Genomic DNA, 17,977 nt, shown 5'->3' on the forward strand with positions numbered 1-17,977 from the left:
TTCATCGTGGCCGGCGAACAGGAGGAAACGTCTAGCACTGGTCCTAATCGAAGGTGTGTGGTGCCAAGGTGCTGCGGCAAGGACGACAATCGATCGGCGGCGGATCGAGAGCTAGGGCTCCGGCGCTAGGTAGAGGGGAGGTGCTCGGCTTCTAGCGAGGTCGTGAGGGAGAAGGATGGAACCGTCGTCGGGCGGTTTTGCGGAGATGTGGGGTTAGGGCAGGCGATCGGGAGAAGAGAGGGTGCGGCGAGGTGTCGGGCACGCGAGGCCTCAACGGGGAAGAGAAGAAACAAATAAAGAAAATAAAGAAAATAAAAGAAAAAGGAAATGTAAATATAAACATTTCCTCATTTAAATGGGGTAACCTAAACAGGCTTTTCCGGGCCCCTTTTTATCCCCGTTAACTCGTCCGTACGAGCTCCGAAAAATTCTCGAAAAATTTTCAAAAATTTCGGAAAATTCACTTATCATTATTCGCCTATTTTCGGTATTTTACAATAAGTAAAATGAAAACTGATGCAAGGAAAAGAACAAACCACCACTAACAAAACGATGTACGAGGTTCGGGGATAACTTGCCCCTACTCCTCGGCGTGTCCGTAAGGTGGACGATCCCTTGATCTTTCGGTAGATCACACCCCGGATAAAATCCGGCTAAGTGTTTCTCCTTCTCGGTGGAGTAACCTCTCCACAAAAGTCACAGAATAGATTTGAAAACAAAGCACAATGACTTACAGAGTTTTGTGGCTAACGGAATGAACAAATGAAACTTACAGCCACGAAGCAAAACGCATGCAAAGACAGAAGGAAGTCTTCAGTCAAGAGCTCAACAACACAACCTCTTGATCGACAGAGAGTTTTTCCAGAACCTTAGCAAACCTCTCTTCTTCCTTCTTCTTATTGTGCTTTCTCACTGTCCCGAATCACTGTCACCTGTGTCGAATCGCTGCAACCAACTCAGGCGTCGCCAATCACTCTTGCTTCTCATCTGGTTCTCTGAACTCACACCAATACCATCCATGGTCTTCACTGGTGTCTCTGAGCTCGAACCAATGAGCAAGAGTCCAACTGATCGCGGCCAGTGAACGTTGAAGCCCGAATTGCATCACTTGCAGTGAAATACATCATAAAGGGCACTTGTTCTTATTCTTTTGATGGAGCTTCATTTGAAATTAACCAATGGCATGATACCTACAACCTGTAACTTAAAAATCTCACAGCAGATGATTTGATCAGGTGAATCAGAAGTGAATCAGAAATATCAGAGAAGCAGCAGAAACAAACGACAAGTTGTGGATCGGTCAACAGACCGATCCATAGCTCTCTGGACCGATCAGGACTCATCCTGATCGGTCCGGGAAGAGTCTGATCGGTCTGTGGACCGATCAGCCTATGGGTGGATCGGTCCACAGACCGATCCCCCCTCTTGCTTTGAGTCCCAGCGTTTCTGATCGCTTCTTTTTGATCAGTCTGTAGACCGATCAGATAACCCACAGAATGCTTCTGTGTGGTTACTGATCGGTCCCCAAACCGATCAGATAACCCACAGAGACTTTCTGTGTGGTCACTGATCGGTCACGAGACCGATCAGGTAAATCATGTATCACTGGATCGGTCTGCCGACCGATCCAGACAACCAGAGTATCACTGGATCGGTCAACAGACCGATCCAATGTCTTGTGTTAGTTTTAGAGCCTCCCAGCCCTAAACCCTAACGTCTTCCTGGTCCAGAGAACGAGCTACCAAGCCCTCTCTGATCTAGTTCGGAGAACGGGCTGCCGAGCCCTCTCCGACTTCGTTCGGTCCAGAGAACGAGCTACCGAGCCCTCTCTGACCTAGTCCGGAGAACGAGCTGCCGAGCCCTCTCTGACTTCGTCCGGTCCAGAGAACGAGCTACCGAGCCCTCTCTGACCTAGTCCGGAGAATGAGCTGCCGAGCCCTCTCCGACTTTGCGTGCCAAGTATCCGTACTTGGACTTTTCCTCTCCTCATGATCAACCTTGATCATCAATCAGTCTGAGTTTAATTAATATCTGATACAAACTTAAATCAGTGTCAACATCAAAACAACAACCAGGTCAGACTGTATCAATATAGTGAACTAGTACCATTGCTGGTTTGTTGAAACTATCACCACTTAGTGCTGATTTTGCATAAATCAATATCAACGTTATATGCAAACAACACCATTATTGGTTGTACAAACCAACACGTTGGTATTGGTTTGTACGATGTTAATTTGTACAAATCAACACTAATGTTGTATTGATTTCAACAAATCGGCATCAACATTATGCTGGTTTCATTTGTTGTTGGTGCTAGTTTGTAAAAATCAATACCTTGCATGCAGAAAAAAGAAGAGAGTTGCATGCATATGTGAGAGGTATTAAAAAAAATTTCAAATTTAGGTCACGTCAGATTGCCACGTAGTTTATCACCCATCGTCACTCAGGGTAAGTTGTGCAAGGTATCAACCTTAATCATGCTTCTTTGTAGAGAAAGAAATTAGCCACTAAGCCATTAATAAGCATGAAGTCATCTTCCTTAATTAGGGCTAATTGTTGAGCTACATAGTTATTCAGTGTTATTAGTGACTAATGGAGATTCTTCAACTTTAGCAAATAATTTCAATTTGAATTAATAAAAAAATATGTAAATATAATTATTTATATTTAAGATAATTTTATAATATGCAATATTAATTTATATGATATTAAAATTATTAATATTTTTTAAATAAATTATTTTTACAAAAATAATTTAATTGGTGTTAAATTATTAGGCCGAAATTGATTTGGTGTGCGTAGGGTTCGAATTTTAACATGGGCTCAGTTGAACATTAGTTGAACCGCTGTGAATCGATTTAGTTGTTTTTCGATTTTTGGCTGGATAACCTAAAGCTCCATTATTCCTCTAACAACTGGATCGCCACGCTCCTTTGTTCCTCTAACAACTGGAGCGCCGTCTCGTCGCCACTCTCCGTCGCGGCAGCGGCACCCTCCTCCTGTAGCTGTCATCGCGCCTTTCTCCTTTCCGATTCTCGCCATCGTGTTTTCGCCTTCCCCTCATTTTTTTTCTTCTTTCCAGCTGCCAGCAGCAACCATCCACGCTACCTCCCGCCCCTTGTTCATCTTCCCTCCGATTTCCGGCGATTTGGCAACCGACTGACTACTCTCTCTGGAAATCTGCTACTTTTTAGTAAGGTATCTTCACTCTCTTCTAACCATCAGAACCCACAAATTCTGGTTGTATATTTGATTTATTGGAACTTTTTGTAGTGGTAAACCTATGATGATTTCTTATTGGTGAATGTATATCCTTGCGCTGGTTGATTTAGGATTGTGCAACATATATAACTAGTACATGCACTAACATGATTGGTCTTATGATCGGTAGGGATCAGTGCTGCCTTAATAAATTTACGAAGCTGTTTTGATGTTGATCTGATGTATGATTAGTGCTCAGGTAGTTTTGGAGGAGTCATTCGCATTTTCAGTAACTGATCTGATACAGGTCTATACGATCATGCCCTAACTGCAGAAATTGATCTTTAGGGCTGTCAGTTGTGTTTTTCATTTTTATTCATCTTTATATGCTTCTGTCTACTTTAGTTTTTTAGGCCTTGGTGATCTTGCCTACATCTTTGTTAGCCCCGTCCACTCCTCATGTTTGTGTCAAACCTTGGTAATTAAAATGGATTATGATTTCAGAAAGTTTGGTAACCTAGCTTGCCTCTAGGTGATTATAGTAGCTATACCTAATTTAGAGTTGTAATATTTTTTGGTAATATAGTGGTTTATAGTATGTAATGTTTGGCCACATGTGTAGAAAATTTCTAGTCATCCAGCCTATCCTTTTGTGATGCATTCTGGTCATACTTTAGTTCTTTATTTGTTTAATATGACATTTCGGATTTTTTTTATTTAGATTACTATATTTATGATTATCACAAATTATGATTCCGCTAAATGTATTTTTATTTTATAAAATCTAGGATGACTAGTGAACTAATGACAAAAAATTTGGCTGCTGATCCATTTCTATTACCAACGTGTTCATTTTGTTTGGCTATCCTCTTGACTTCAGGATTTTTCATTCTGAGCAGCCTGATCTGTAAGTTAAAGAGGCAGCTCAAATGCCAGCTGCTTCCCTTGTGTGTTTCCATTCTTTGATCAGTGGTGCAGTTGAACACCGTCTCATGAGTCGGGTGAAGCACTGGAACCAAAATTGTTCATTAAAAATCTCTGCTTCTTTATCTGATCAGTCATTCCAACCTGCAGCTAAGAGCCTTCCTATCACTTCTAAGGTAATCAAAGAATCACTTACAACATTGACCTCCAAACCTTTACTCAATGTTTGTCTCACTTGACATTAGGTTTTAGGCTTACATCATTTATAATACCTGTCCTCTTGCTTTAGTTAAAATTTATTTTCTTTCTCAAGGTATTTAATAAAAATGACTTTGTTAGCATTAGATTTATGTGGCTTCAATACAAGAACTAATATGAACAAATTTTTATCTGTTTTCCCATGAATTGCTCAGGTAGAAACACTATTAGACAGTGTCAAATGGGACAGCAAAGGGTTGGCAGTTGCTATTGCACAAAACGTGGACACTGGAGCTATTTTGATGCAGGGTTTTGCAAACAAAGAAGCACTCGCAGTTACCATTGCATCTCGGAAGGCAACTTTCTACAGTAGATCAAGGTCAACCTTGTGGACGAAGGGAGAGACCTCTATGAACTTCATAAATGTCCATGACATTTTTCTTGATTGTGATCATGATTCAGTAAGCTTTCAGAAGATAATTTAGTGTTGTGTTTGATCAAAGATTTTGATGCATTACTTTTACTACCTTTGTTTAGATCATATACCTTGGGAAGCCTGTTGGACCAACCTGCCATACTGGAGCAGAGACCTGTTACTATTCTTCTGTATATGATCTTTTGGGTGATCAAGAGGTTTGTAATCCGGATATTTCTCAAGACTGTTTAATATCTTCTTTCTGCTATGCTTCTTGGTTATTTTGGAATCTTGTGGTAGTTTATCTACATCATTGCTTACAGTCCATCCAAGATCATCTAGCATCTACAACCTTATACTCATTGGAGGCTACAATTTCACAACGCAAGGATGAAATCGACTCATTGAAAAATGGAAAATCATCATGGACGAAGAAGTTGCTTCTTGACAACGAGTTACTTTGCTCCAAAGTCAGGTGTGTGTCTTCATTACTGTCACATACAACTCATGCAGAACTGGGAATTATTTTTTTGTATATCGCGGTTGATATAATTCTCCAGTTCGTGTTGGGTTAGTTTCTATTGTTCTTTGCCAACCATTTTTTGGACCTCAGTCCTCAGGGATAGATTGACCCAACAATTTTGTCAAAAGACAAGGGTCCTGATATATTGAAGCTTGATATCAATTGGTATTTAGTCAATGAATTAAAAATGCCATGAGATTTAGTTCACTCTAAATTTATGTTTGTGTGTGGTTGACTCTGATGAGATTTAACAAATTGATAAGTTTTTAATAACTATGATATCTGTATAATAGCAGTTTAACAATGGAGAACCTTGAGTAGGTACAAACTATACTTGAGTAGGTACAAACTATACTGCTTTTGGGTGGTACAACAACTTATCTTGTTATTTGTGTCTTTCCAAACTATTGTCTACAACATGGAAGATGGTGTTTGTTCAAGCCAAGATTGGTAAATCCAGAGTTGGTGAGTATTCAATATGGCTGCAAGTGAGTCAAACTTCACAGACTTGATACTCCACTCAATAAGAGCTTGACCATGTTTGTTCAGTAAACATAAAAAAACCTTGATAGAATCATTAAGCTTGGGCAATAAGCCAAACATGAACTTAGCATTTTGACTTGTGAATGTTTATGAAGAATCATAAATTGTTCATTAGTAGAACTTGTGAACATTTCATGAACAATGCTAATCCATATCTTGTTTGTATGCATGTTTAAGATTTAATACAGTATCTCCTATATGCTTGAGGTATTATATGTATGTTAATTTTATCTTTTTACATGTTTACTGATATATAATATCTTTGTCTCAATCTGTATTGTAAACAGTCTTGTTTAAGTATGGCATTCGGCATATGCTATGCTGCTTCACTGTATTGCATATGCTCACATATCTGTATGCGACCTTATACTAATTTAATCTTCAATTATCTCTACAGATAAAGTATCTAAAAAGGGGTCATGCATAATATACATAATGAATCAGCAAAAATAAGAACGGCAATTTACCAAACAACGCACCTAAATTTTTAAATTTACTAAACGACATACGTTACTTTACTATTTACCAAAGAGTGCATCTTTTCAAGTGTCATTCCTGTTTTACCCTCCTAACAATATGACTTTTTCTACTTTTTTTTTCTCCATTATTTTTCTCTCTCTTCTCTTTTTTACCGGCATGCAGAACATATGAATAACATTACATAGATTTAGTCAATTTTTTAATAATATTTTAATATATTTGAAGAAGCCAAAAATAAATAATGGACACCATATTTGAACTCCTTACAACATCAGAAATCCATAGGAACTGAAATGGGTGCAATCGTAGCTCTCTAGGTTCATCAATGGATTTAGACCAAAACCCATTAATGGATCTAGAGAGCTCCGATTGCACCCATTTTAGTTTCTATGGATTTATGATATTACAAGGAGTTCAAATTTGGTGTCCATTATTTATTTTGGTTTTTCATAGATGTTAACATGTAAAATGAAAGAATCATAAGAAACGCCCACGTCGGGCCTGATATGATTCCATATCAGGCCCAACATGGGCGTTTTTGATGATTCTTTCATTTTACATATTAACATCTATGAAAAGTCGAAATAAATAATGGACACCATATTTGAACTCCTTGCAACAAAATAAATTCATAGAAATTGAAATGGGTACAATCGGAGCTCTCTAGGTCCATCAGTGGGTTTTGACCGAAATCCACTGATGGACCTAGAGAGCTCTGATTACATTCATTTCAGTTCTAGTGGATTTCTAAGATTGCAAGGAGTTCAAATATGTTATCCATTGTTTATTTTGACTTCTTCAAATGTATTAAAATGTTATTAAAAATTGATTAAATCTTATGTAATGTTATTCGTATGTTCTGTATGCCGGTAAAAAAGAGAAGAGAGAAAAATAGTGGAGAAAAGAAAAACGGTAGAAAAAGTCAGATTGTCAGGAGGGTAAAACAAGAATTGCACTTGAAAAGGTGAGCTCTTTGATAAATAGTAAAGTAATGTACGCCTTTTAGTAAATTTAGGTGCGTTGTTTGGTAAATTGCCGAAATAAGAAGGTAAAACATATGATAGTTAAACGTGATATGATATGTAGAAGAATGATGTATAATGATTTAGGATAATAAGACTGCACTTTGATCAATCTCGAAGTAGATCTATTTATAAATTTTTAAAATTCTAATTAAGTTTCTTTAACAAATGATGGGTTCCAAATTATTTTGTTTATGATAGAAACCAATCAATCACAACTTGGTTTAGGCAAGAAGAGTGAGGAACATTAAAAAAATAATAATAAAATGAGATTATTATGATTGAAGATAGTTTGTGAATTTAATAGTTGGTAAATTGAATCAATTAGAGTTGAAGCCGTGAATGAAAAATGAACCATAGAAAATTCTATTCATTATCATTAAGATGTTTATTGTTTCTTTTAATGGTGGCTTCCTTAGAGTTGGAGCTTGATGAACTTGAGATCTTGCTCGATCTGTTAAAACTAACGCTTAATTCACTTTGTTGTTCTTAGCTGCTACTTTACATGTTGAATAATGCATTACGGTGTTTTGGATCCTATGCTTTCAGAGAAGAGGCCTCAGAACTCGTAGAAACATTGCTCCAAAATGAAGACAAGACTCGAACTGCATCAGAGATGGCAGATCTGATATACCATGCAATGGTATTGCTCAAGCTTAAGGATGTAAAAATGGAGGAGGTCCTTGAAGTCCTTAGAAAAAGATTCTCTCAGTCGGGCATCGAGGAAAAGAGCAGCCGAAAGAGGTCTAGCAACCCAAGCTGAATCAATGGCCAAGCCTGGTACAAGGATCCAAGCTCGAACATGACAATCTTTATCCTTAATTATGTTTCTTGAAGTAAGAATTATTATGCATGGACATTCAAATCTCCTAATTTTATCATCACCTGTATGAGTTTAATGTATTGTAGTTATAAGTTGTAATCCATTTTGATAGTGTTATTTTGGATAGATCCTATCTTTAGGGGAGTAATCAGTTGTGATTCCTCAATTGGAATCCTTTAGTTTTATAATTTTCATGTTATGTGTTCGTGATTCAATCATAATCTTTGCACTGACCTCAATATAGTAATTAAAAAACGGAAACAAAACATGCACATATAAATGAAACAATTCATTGTTTTTTATTTCCATTTTTTTCTTTTTGTGCGGAAAATTAAATATTTCATGTAAAAAATGAATTTTATTATACACTAATCTTAAAAAAAACCGATGATTAATATTTTATATTTTTTCAATTTTAAATTATTTTTTAGAAAATTAGAAATTGAAAACCCACGAAAATATTCGTTATTTTTTTTTTTTAAAACAACACTATAGAGCCTGTGGCTTATTATCTAAGCAATTAATAATGTATTATATATAGTTTGTAAGTTGACAACCAAATTAATTTTTCCTCTTATTGAATTTAAATTTTATAGTCAGAAATCAGTTTAAAATCGAATGAAATTAAATCTAAATCAAATAAATTAAAATTTTTTGAATTAATCGACCACATTTTTTCAATATAAATTGGTTGTGGTATTAGATCTAGGGCTGATTTCAATCCGCTATGGTTTTAATTTGTGAAAATTAACATGATATTAGTGTTAAATTTTGATTTATTCGGTATAATCTAATTAGAAACTGTAAAATTAACGCAAATCAAAATATTCAAAATAATATTTTTTTAAAAACAATTGAAATTATGAAATAACTGAATTAATTTTTAAAATCGAATTCTCAATTTTTGCTCCTCCCTAATCGTAAATGTTCACAATTTTTGGTGAAATTTTATCAGCCCAAAATTGATAGAAGCAAAAATAACAAACATATTAATATGCAATCCTTGAAAGAAAGAGTTGAACAATGTTGACTAACATGCAATACGGATCTATAAAATGAGTCACTGAATTACATGAACATTAAAAAAACAAGACTGACTTTCCGGAATAAAAAAATAATATCTTCAAGATTCTTTAATAATAAAAAAAACACAACTTAGTCATAGTGAAGTATGGTTGGACCTAGAAGGCATTTCAAATTTTGTGATTTTCTCTTCTAATTCCTTCAGCCACACTAAACATTTAAATTTTAAAGGAACAAAAGGATTTTGGATCCTACAGAGTTAGGATAACCTGTCCAAAAGGCATCAAGGTGATTGAGCTTCCCATCATCTCCTACGTGGCTTAGCTTTAGCTTCATCGAGGGCACAGGACCCTTCACCTTTTTTCTCTGAGTCAGCACTGCGTACAAGAAGGTGCAGACTTCACCAATGTTGATTTTCGGGACTCTTCTCTTCTGTTCCCCCTATCATCTGATGGTTGCTCTGATCATGGTCTCCAACATTGTCATTACCGAGTGCTGTTTCTCCATTTGCATTCCCTGATTCCTTGACGAGACTTGTTAATGCAGTTTTTGCAAGTACGGTATTTCCTTCAACCATAACATTCGCCGATCGAACTCTCTCTCTATGATCGCATTTTCTTCTTCCGATAAGATATCTCCACAAGTTCTTTGCCATTCCTAGTAATTGCAAGAGCATATCGTCACTTTGTCGCATCCCGATGTTGGCGACAAGGTTGTCTGCATCCTCTTCCTTGTCTTATCGGTTTGATTCAATTGAATGCTATGACCATAGCCATGGGTTTGTCTAAAACTAAATAGATGGTGCGTTTCCGCACCTAGAAACTAGGGGATGTTAAATCGAAGTTTTCTTAAAGTTCATAATTCATAAAACTAGAAGGATCTTGAAATTCATGATTCTCATTTATACGAAAGATTGACGACATACCTTGATCCATGAGAAAGGAAACAACGACGACAGAAGAACTTTCTACAAGTCCCAATCTATCTCTTCCCTTTCGCTTTCTTCTTCACATCTTTCTAATGGCTACGGTGAAAGAACACTTCTGGGAGAGACAGAACCCATGTACATAAAGAAGCCAACCTCCATCAAGTCGGTTACGTGCAATTTTGGGAGGTTAAAATAACTTCCCATTATCCCATACATAATGACCAATAAGTCCTTTAATTAAATTAATATTTCATATGAGTCATACATTAAAATAATAAATAATTATTATTATAATTATTATTATTTTTCTAACATTCTCCCACTTGACTCATGTGATATTGTGTCACTTAATAATTATATCAATCATAATGCGCATGAATAGACTTTACATATATTGGTTCCATCATTAACGTAATTAAGGATAGGAACTAATAAGAGTCATGACGGTTATATGTTATTATAACAACATATTTCCTTCCATGTACTACTATATTAGTCTTCTCCTCACACGATCTTAGAATGGGAAATCCATAACGGGTTCAAACATAATGTCTTTATCAAAGACAAAATCTGTTTTCAACATCATCATTTGCATGCATACACATAAGATTGAAAACAGAAAATTCAAAAACTTATACATTAATGAGCTCAGAGTGTCAAACAACATTACTGTTTAACATTCACCAGTAGACATAATGCCCATACTCTCAACATGACTAGAAAATATTTTGGGCGACAACCCTTTTGTTAAAGGGTCAGCTATCATAAGATTCGTGCTAATATGTTCTATTGACACTCTATGTTTCTGAACTTCTTCTTTAACGGCAAAGTATTTCAATTCCATATGTTTAACACCTTTAGAATACTTGTCGTTTTTAGAAAAGAAGACAGCTGCGGAATTATCACAATAAATTTTCAGCGGCTTGGCAATACTGTCGACTATTCCAAGTCCTGAAATAAAGTTCCGCAACCAATTAGCCTGAACCGTAGCCTCAAAGCATGCCACAAATTCAGCTTCCATTGTAGATGCAGCAATGACTGATTCCTTTGCACTCTTCCATGATATTGCTCCTCCAGCTAAAAGATACAAATAACCAAATGTAGACTTTCTTGTATCTACACAACCAGCAAAGTCTGAATCTGAATATCCAATCACCTCAATATGATCAGATCTTCTATAAGTAAGCATGTGATCCTTTGTCCCTTGCAAGTATCTTAAGACTTTCTTTGCAGCTTTCCAATGATCTAATCCTGGATTACTCTGGTATCTTCCAAGCATACCAACTGCAAAGCTAATATCTGGCCTTGTAAATGTTTGAGCATACATCAAACTCCCAACAACAGATGCATAAGGAATCATCTCCATCTGTTTTCGTTCCAAATCATTCTGTGGACATTGCATAAGACTAAACTTGTCTCCCTTTTGTATTGGAACAGGAGATGATGAACATTTATCCATTCTGAATCTCTCTAAAACTTTATTAATATATGTTTTCTGAGACAAACCTAACAATCCTTGTGACCTATCTCGGAATATTTCTATTCCAATCACATAGCTTGCCTCACCCATATCCTTCGTTTCAAAGTTGTTAGAGAGAAACTTCTTAGTCTCACTTAATAGACCAAGATCATTAGTTGCTAGCAAGATGTCATCAACATACAGAATTAGAAAAATAAACTTGCTCCCACTTACCTTCAGATATATACATCGATCAACAATGTTTTCCTTAAATCCAAAGGACATAATTGTATCATTAAATTTGAGATACCATTGTCTGGAAGCTTGTTTAAGTCCATATATTGATTTCTTAAGTTTGCACACCATGTGTTCCTTTTCTTCTTCTATAAACCCTGTTGGTTGGTCCATATAAACATCTTCCTCTAAATTCCCATTTAGAAAGGCAGTTTTCACATCCATTTGGTGTAACTCTAAATCATAATGAGCTACCAGTGTCATAATAATTCTGAAAGAATCTTTCTTGGAAACTGGTGAAAATGTTTCCTTATAGTCAATGCCATCTTTTTGAGTAAAACCTTTGGCTACAAGTCGAGCTTGTGACGTTCAATATTACCATGAGAGTCGCGCTTAGTCTTAAAGACCCATTTACACCCAACTCTCTTACATCCTTCAGGTAATTCCACAAGGTCCCATACATCATTCTGTACCATTGATTTAAGCTCATCTTTCATGGCATCTAACCATTTATCAGAATTATCACTATCAATAGCTTGTGAAAATGAAACTGGATCATTATCAATATTTAAGTCATCTTCTGACTCTTGTAGATAAACCACATAATCATTCGAAATAGCAGATCTTCTTCCTCTTTGGGATCTTCTTAATGTTATTTCTTGTGGTTGTTCTACTATAGGTTCATTATTAACCTCAGGATTATTAATTTGTTGTTCTTCTTGATTGTTACATGGTTCAATAACATGAGGAACAACAATTAAAGAATTAGAAGTACGAGTTAAAGGAACTTGTACTCTAATTTCCTTAATCTCCACATTCCGTGAAGCTTCACTCCCACTGGTTTCACCATTCTCAATGAACCGAGCATTTCCAGTTTCAACAATTCTTGTACTATGGGTAGTACAGTAAAATCTATACCCTTTAGATTTTTCTGGATAACCAATGAAATATCCACTGATCGTTCTTGCATCCAGTTTCTTTTCTTGTGGATTATAAATTCTTATTTCTGCCTGGCAACCCCAAACATGCAGGTGCTTTAAACTGGGTTTCCTACTTGTCCACAGTTCAAAAGGTGTCTTAGGAACTGCCTTACTAGGAACCCTGTTTAACAAATACATGGCAGTTTTTAAAGCATGCATCCACAATGACATGGGTAAAGATGAATTACTTAACATACTCCTAACCATATCCATTAAGGTTCGATTACGCCTTTCTGATACACCATTTTGTTGTGGTGTACCTGGCATTGTGTATTGAGCACAAATACCACGTTTCTCAAGGAATTTAGCAAATGAACCAGGATGTTGTCCTGTTTCATCATATCTTCCATAATACTCACCACCTCTATCTGACCTGATAATTTTCACCTTTCTGTCTAATTGCCTTTCAACTTCACTTATATAAAGTTCTAAGGCATTCACTGCTTGAGATTTCTCATGCAATAAATAGATATAACCATAACGTGAATAATCATCAATGAAAGTGATAAATTATTTTTCTTTACCAAAAGAACTACTATCAAAAGGTCCACATATATCAGTGTGCACAATTTCAAGAAGCTGAGTACTTCTTGTGGCACCTTTCTTTATGTGTTTTGTTTGTTTCCCTTTAATACAATCCACACAAAAATTAAGGTCAGTGAAATCCAAATCAGGAAGAATGCCATTATTTACCAATCTTTTCATTCTTTCTTTGGAAATGTGACCTAAACGCTTATGCCACAAGTAAGCAGAACGTTCATTCACTAAACTACGTTTAGTGTCAACTTGATGCAAGGTCAATAATGTTTCAGAATACATACTATCAAGATTAAATTTATATAAACCATCACAAAGCATACGAGATCCAATCATATAGGTATGCTTATACAAACTGAAACATCCATTACCAAATTTAAAATAGTATCCAGCAACATCAAGTTTAGATACAGAAACTAAATTCCTAGAAATACTAGGTACATAAAGAGTTTCATATAAATCTAAATGATGCCCAGTGTCAAGGATTAAACGATAAGTCCCGACAGCTTCCACTTGAACTTTCACTCTATTCCCCATGAGAACGAACTTCTCATTTGGGCTTATGGTTTGGATTGTAAGAAATCCCTGCATCGTATTAGAAACATGAGTTGTACCTCCAGAATCAAGCCACCAAGTATTATGGGGAACTTCAGTCAAATTTGATTCGAGACATACATAAGCAATAAGCTTACCTTTCTTTTCGAACCAAGCTTTACGTTTTTGACAATCCTTTTGGAAGTGTCCAAATTTCCCACAGAAATGACATTTATTCTCGTTTGATTCTTTTTTTTGGATTTTAACAGAGGACTCACAGATCTTTAACTGTCCTTTGCCCTTTCCATGTCTCTTTTCAATTTTCTTTCCAGCCCCTTGATGATTCACATAATGAATGGAATGATTTCCTTGATTCTTAAGGCTGGTTTCCTCTTGAACTAACATACTATGCAATTCATGCACATTCCATTTGTCTTTCATGGTATTGTAGTTCATTTGGAATGGACCATACTCAGACGGTAAAGAGTTTAGAATAAACTGAACAAGGAAATTTTCATCCACTTCCATTCCCAAAGACTTAAGTCTTGCTGCAATGTTTGTCATTTCAATAACATGCTCATGCATAGTACGAGAACCATCAAACTTCATGGTGGTTAAAGTACCCATCAGTGTCCCAGCAAGAGACTTGTCAGCGGTTTGGGAGCGCTCTTTCACAAATTCCATAAACTCTTTAGCACTTTCAGTTTTAGGAAGAGCTGACTTGATGTTATTTGCTATGCTCATTCGCATAAACATTAGGCTAAGTCTGTTTGACCTTTCCCAAGCCTTATAATGAGCTCTTTCTTCATTGCCACTAGCATTAGTAATAGCAGCAGGTTTCTCTACTTGGAGTGCCAAATCAAGATCCAACACACCAAGATGAAATTGGACTTGTTCACTCCAATCAAAGAAATTCAGCCCATTAAAAATTGGAACAGACGTAGCATGCGAATGTAAAGAAACAGGAATATGTACTGCAATTAACACATGCTTAACATTAATACTTTGAGTCATAAATTAATATAAAAAATAGATTCAGACAACAAATAAGCATTCATGTATATTAATGTTCTCCTTTGGGTGATACATCAACATACAATAATAATCCTAATGATGCTAATAGAGTTAACATTATTTAGTAATGATATATGCACTAATTAGAAATACTTACTATCTTTGGATATATAAATAAAACTAATAGTGCACAAACACTACTAACAATCATGTCCATTAATTATAAGCGCAATTAATCAACCTTTGGGTGATCCATAAATGCCTTACAACAATGAACTTCAATTGACCCATAAATCAATAATTATCACATCACGTATAGCATCAAATTCTATGGGTAATTGAAATATAAATATATAATTTGGAATTGAATAACTTACAGATTTGACCACTTTGGTGATTAGCAAATCTATCATACTTTAATTTCCAAATATTAAATAATTCATAAACAATTATGTTCTCAATCGTAACATGCATATCTCGGCATAACAGTAATAAAGTGCACAACATATAAATCGAAACCATAAGAATGCAGTATATAATTTTTGTAACAGGATGCAAGTCTTAAGTTTGTATGTGAACATAAAGTTTTATCACTTTAACATAATGGATTGTTGGCAACATAATTCAAGTACAAACCATTTACTGAAGCATTGTTTCCTTTCTAATTTTTTTTTTTTTTTTTTTGATCATACTAGCTGAAATTGCACATTATAAAATATGTAAGTCTACAAGATACATAACAGAAAAGCAATTCATAATATACCACTTTAATTAAAATATAATTGTTTTTATAAAGTTTTATAAAATTTCCTTAAATTTTACACGTTCTGTAACTGAAATTATAATAATTTATATATATATATATATATATATATATATATATATATATACATTCTGTAATCATAATTACAGAAATCATAAAGTTTTAAATATCTTTTTTATACATTGTTTAATCTTAAAATATAATTATTGAAACAATCAAATAATTATTGAACCGAAATCAGAACCCAAGTCATTCTTATCCCTGCTAAATTTTTGTTTAACAAGTCATTATACTTATCATAATTGAGAATTGCATAGCGAACAAGCATTTCAAAAATTCTCAAATTAGGGTTCATATAAAGTAGGGAAGATAATCATACATAGAGAATCATAAATTTCATAACCTCGCTCTGATACCACATGTTAAATCGAAGTTTTCTTAAAGTTCATAATTCAGAAAACTAGAAGGATCTTGAAATTCATGATTCTCATTTATACGAAAGATTGACGACATACCTTGATCCATGAGAAAGGAAACAACGACGGCAGAAGAAATTTCTACAAGTCCCAATCTATCTCTTCCCTTTCGCTTTCTTCTTCACACCTTTCTGATGGTTACGGTGAAAGAACACTTCTGGGAGAGACAGAACCCATGTACATAAAGAAGCCAACCTCCATCAAGTCGGTTACGTGCAATTTTGGGAGGTTAAAATAACTTCCCATTATCCCATACATAATGACCAATAAGTCCTTTAATTAAATTAATATTTCATATGAGTCATACATTAAAATAATAAATAATTATTATTATAATAATTATTATTTTTCTAACAGGGGAGTCTTTGACGAAGACCCTCCGACATTCAGATATTTTGAAAATATATTTTGCGAATAGAGATGACTCCTTTTATATATCACCTTTCATAACCTCCGTAATTATAAGATGACAAAAAATGTCAGTAGTTGTTAGGTAATGAAAAGTGTACAGCTTAACTAATATGTAATAATTGTCTGAAGAATCTTTCATTTATCCTAATGTATTACTCTTTTGTCGTGTGTAGCTTATGCCGTTGAAAGACTATGCTATCATAAGTGGTCGCTGATGAGAGACACAATAATCATTGAAGAAGTTATGATGAAAGACTATGCTATCATAAGTAATCATTGACCGGTGGAATGCAGATGGATGATAAATTTGAAACGAGAACCTAAATGTTGAGATAGACATGAATATTTATAAATGTTATGATTGATTTGAGATTTTGTACAAAAGTTATGTTCGATTTATTAATTAATCCAAACCAAATAAAACAGAATGAATGAGTATGGGAGATTCACTTAATAAAACTCACTACCTGATAACTCATTGATCATCCTCATAGTTGTGAATTTTTTCTTTTCTGACAAAAGGAGAGCATACCTTTAATTTCGTAACTTTGGATAAATATATTTGGAGCTTAGCATCATTCTATTGGTTTAGGGTTTCTGACTTGTGTGATAGACTTCCAAACTTGTTTAACCCAAATGCGACTTCCTTTTCAAATAATATGCTACCTAGCACAAATCAATATGGTTTTGCTGTGTATTTGTAGGTTATGAAATCAACACTCATGAAGGGGAAGTCTTGGCATATCGATCAAGTTGATATCGTGTGACCTTGTGATCATGGGATCAAGTTGTAGAATCGGCCTATTGCAGTGTAAGGTAAGACTATGTATAATAGGTCTAATGTGATCCGACTCCTGTTTGGGATCTCTCATTATGGGAGTTTCATGCATGGGACTTCTATTTATGAAATCAACATATCAACATTCCTCTTCCTTTGTGCATTATAATGGATGTTCAATGCCTAAATTGATGTATTGACTTATGGAAGAGTATCTTAAGATAGAGGTCTTTCAATGCTTGATTACCCATTTTACTATTTTAGATCATAGAAAATAATCAATGAGTAACAAGGAATAACCATGGTTTTGTTTTTAGATGTATATAATCTGTATAATAAGTTTGCTTGGGTATATGTTGATATGCAATGAGAATAAACTTTAAGATCAGTCAGTCACTTTAGTCTTGGATAGAAATCAGTTGTTGGAATATTCAATACATTATAATCTTTATAGGATTAATTGCATATATACAACAAATAGGAAAAAGTATGTTGATAATTAAACCTTGCCCTACACCTTTTTAAGAAAAATGAATCAATTTTACCAAACTATCAATGATCGAATGTGGCTTTTCATAAGCCCACAGGTATCGTCGAATTGATACTTGAGTGATAGATTGTCACATGAGAATAAGGATCAAATTCCTTAGGGAATAAAATCTCTCCAATCTAGAGAGATCTCTCAATCACAATGATTCAATTCCTTCA

At 35.0% G+C, this 17,977-nt stretch overlaps 1 protein-coding gene across 8 annotated transcripts; it reads left to right on the forward strand.

The window, feature by feature from the left end:
* The first annotated feature begins 2,872 nt into the window (after window positions 1-2,872).
* On the forward strand, window positions 2,873-8,265 carry LOC121996542 (histidine biosynthesis bifunctional protein hisIE, chloroplastic-like). Of its 8 annotated transcripts, XM_042550543.1 has the most exons (8): window positions 2,900-3,004; window positions 3,086-3,201; window positions 4,085-4,205; window positions 4,279-4,304; window positions 4,542-4,787; window positions 4,864-4,959; window positions 5,065-5,216; window positions 7,859-8,265. In XM_042550543.1, the coding sequence occupies exons 5-8, from the start codon at window positions 4,629-4,631 to the stop codon at window positions 8,070-8,072; spliced, it is 621 nt and encodes a 206-aa protein (XP_042406477.1). In that variant the 5' UTR covers window positions 2,900-3,004; window positions 3,086-3,201; window positions 4,085-4,205; window positions 4,279-4,304; window positions 4,542-4,628; the 3' UTR covers window positions 8,073-8,265. The 8 variants fall into 8 exon arrangements, with proteins under 8 accessions (XP_042406478.1, XP_042406477.1, XP_042406470.1 ...); XM_042550536.1 differs by having other exon boundaries at window positions 2,902-3,004; window positions 4,085-4,304; XM_042550538.1 differs by having other exon boundaries at window positions 2,984-3,004; window positions 4,104-4,304.
* Window positions 8,266-17,977: the final 9,712 nt, after the last annotated feature.

This window comes from Zingiber officinale, chromosome 6A, assembly GCF_018446385.1.
Source record: "Zingiber officinale cultivar Zhangliang chromosome 6A, Zo_v1.1, whole genome shotgun sequence".
Lineage (NCBI taxonomy): Eukaryota > Viridiplantae > Streptophyta > Magnoliopsida > Zingiberales > Zingiberaceae > Zingiber > Zingiber officinale.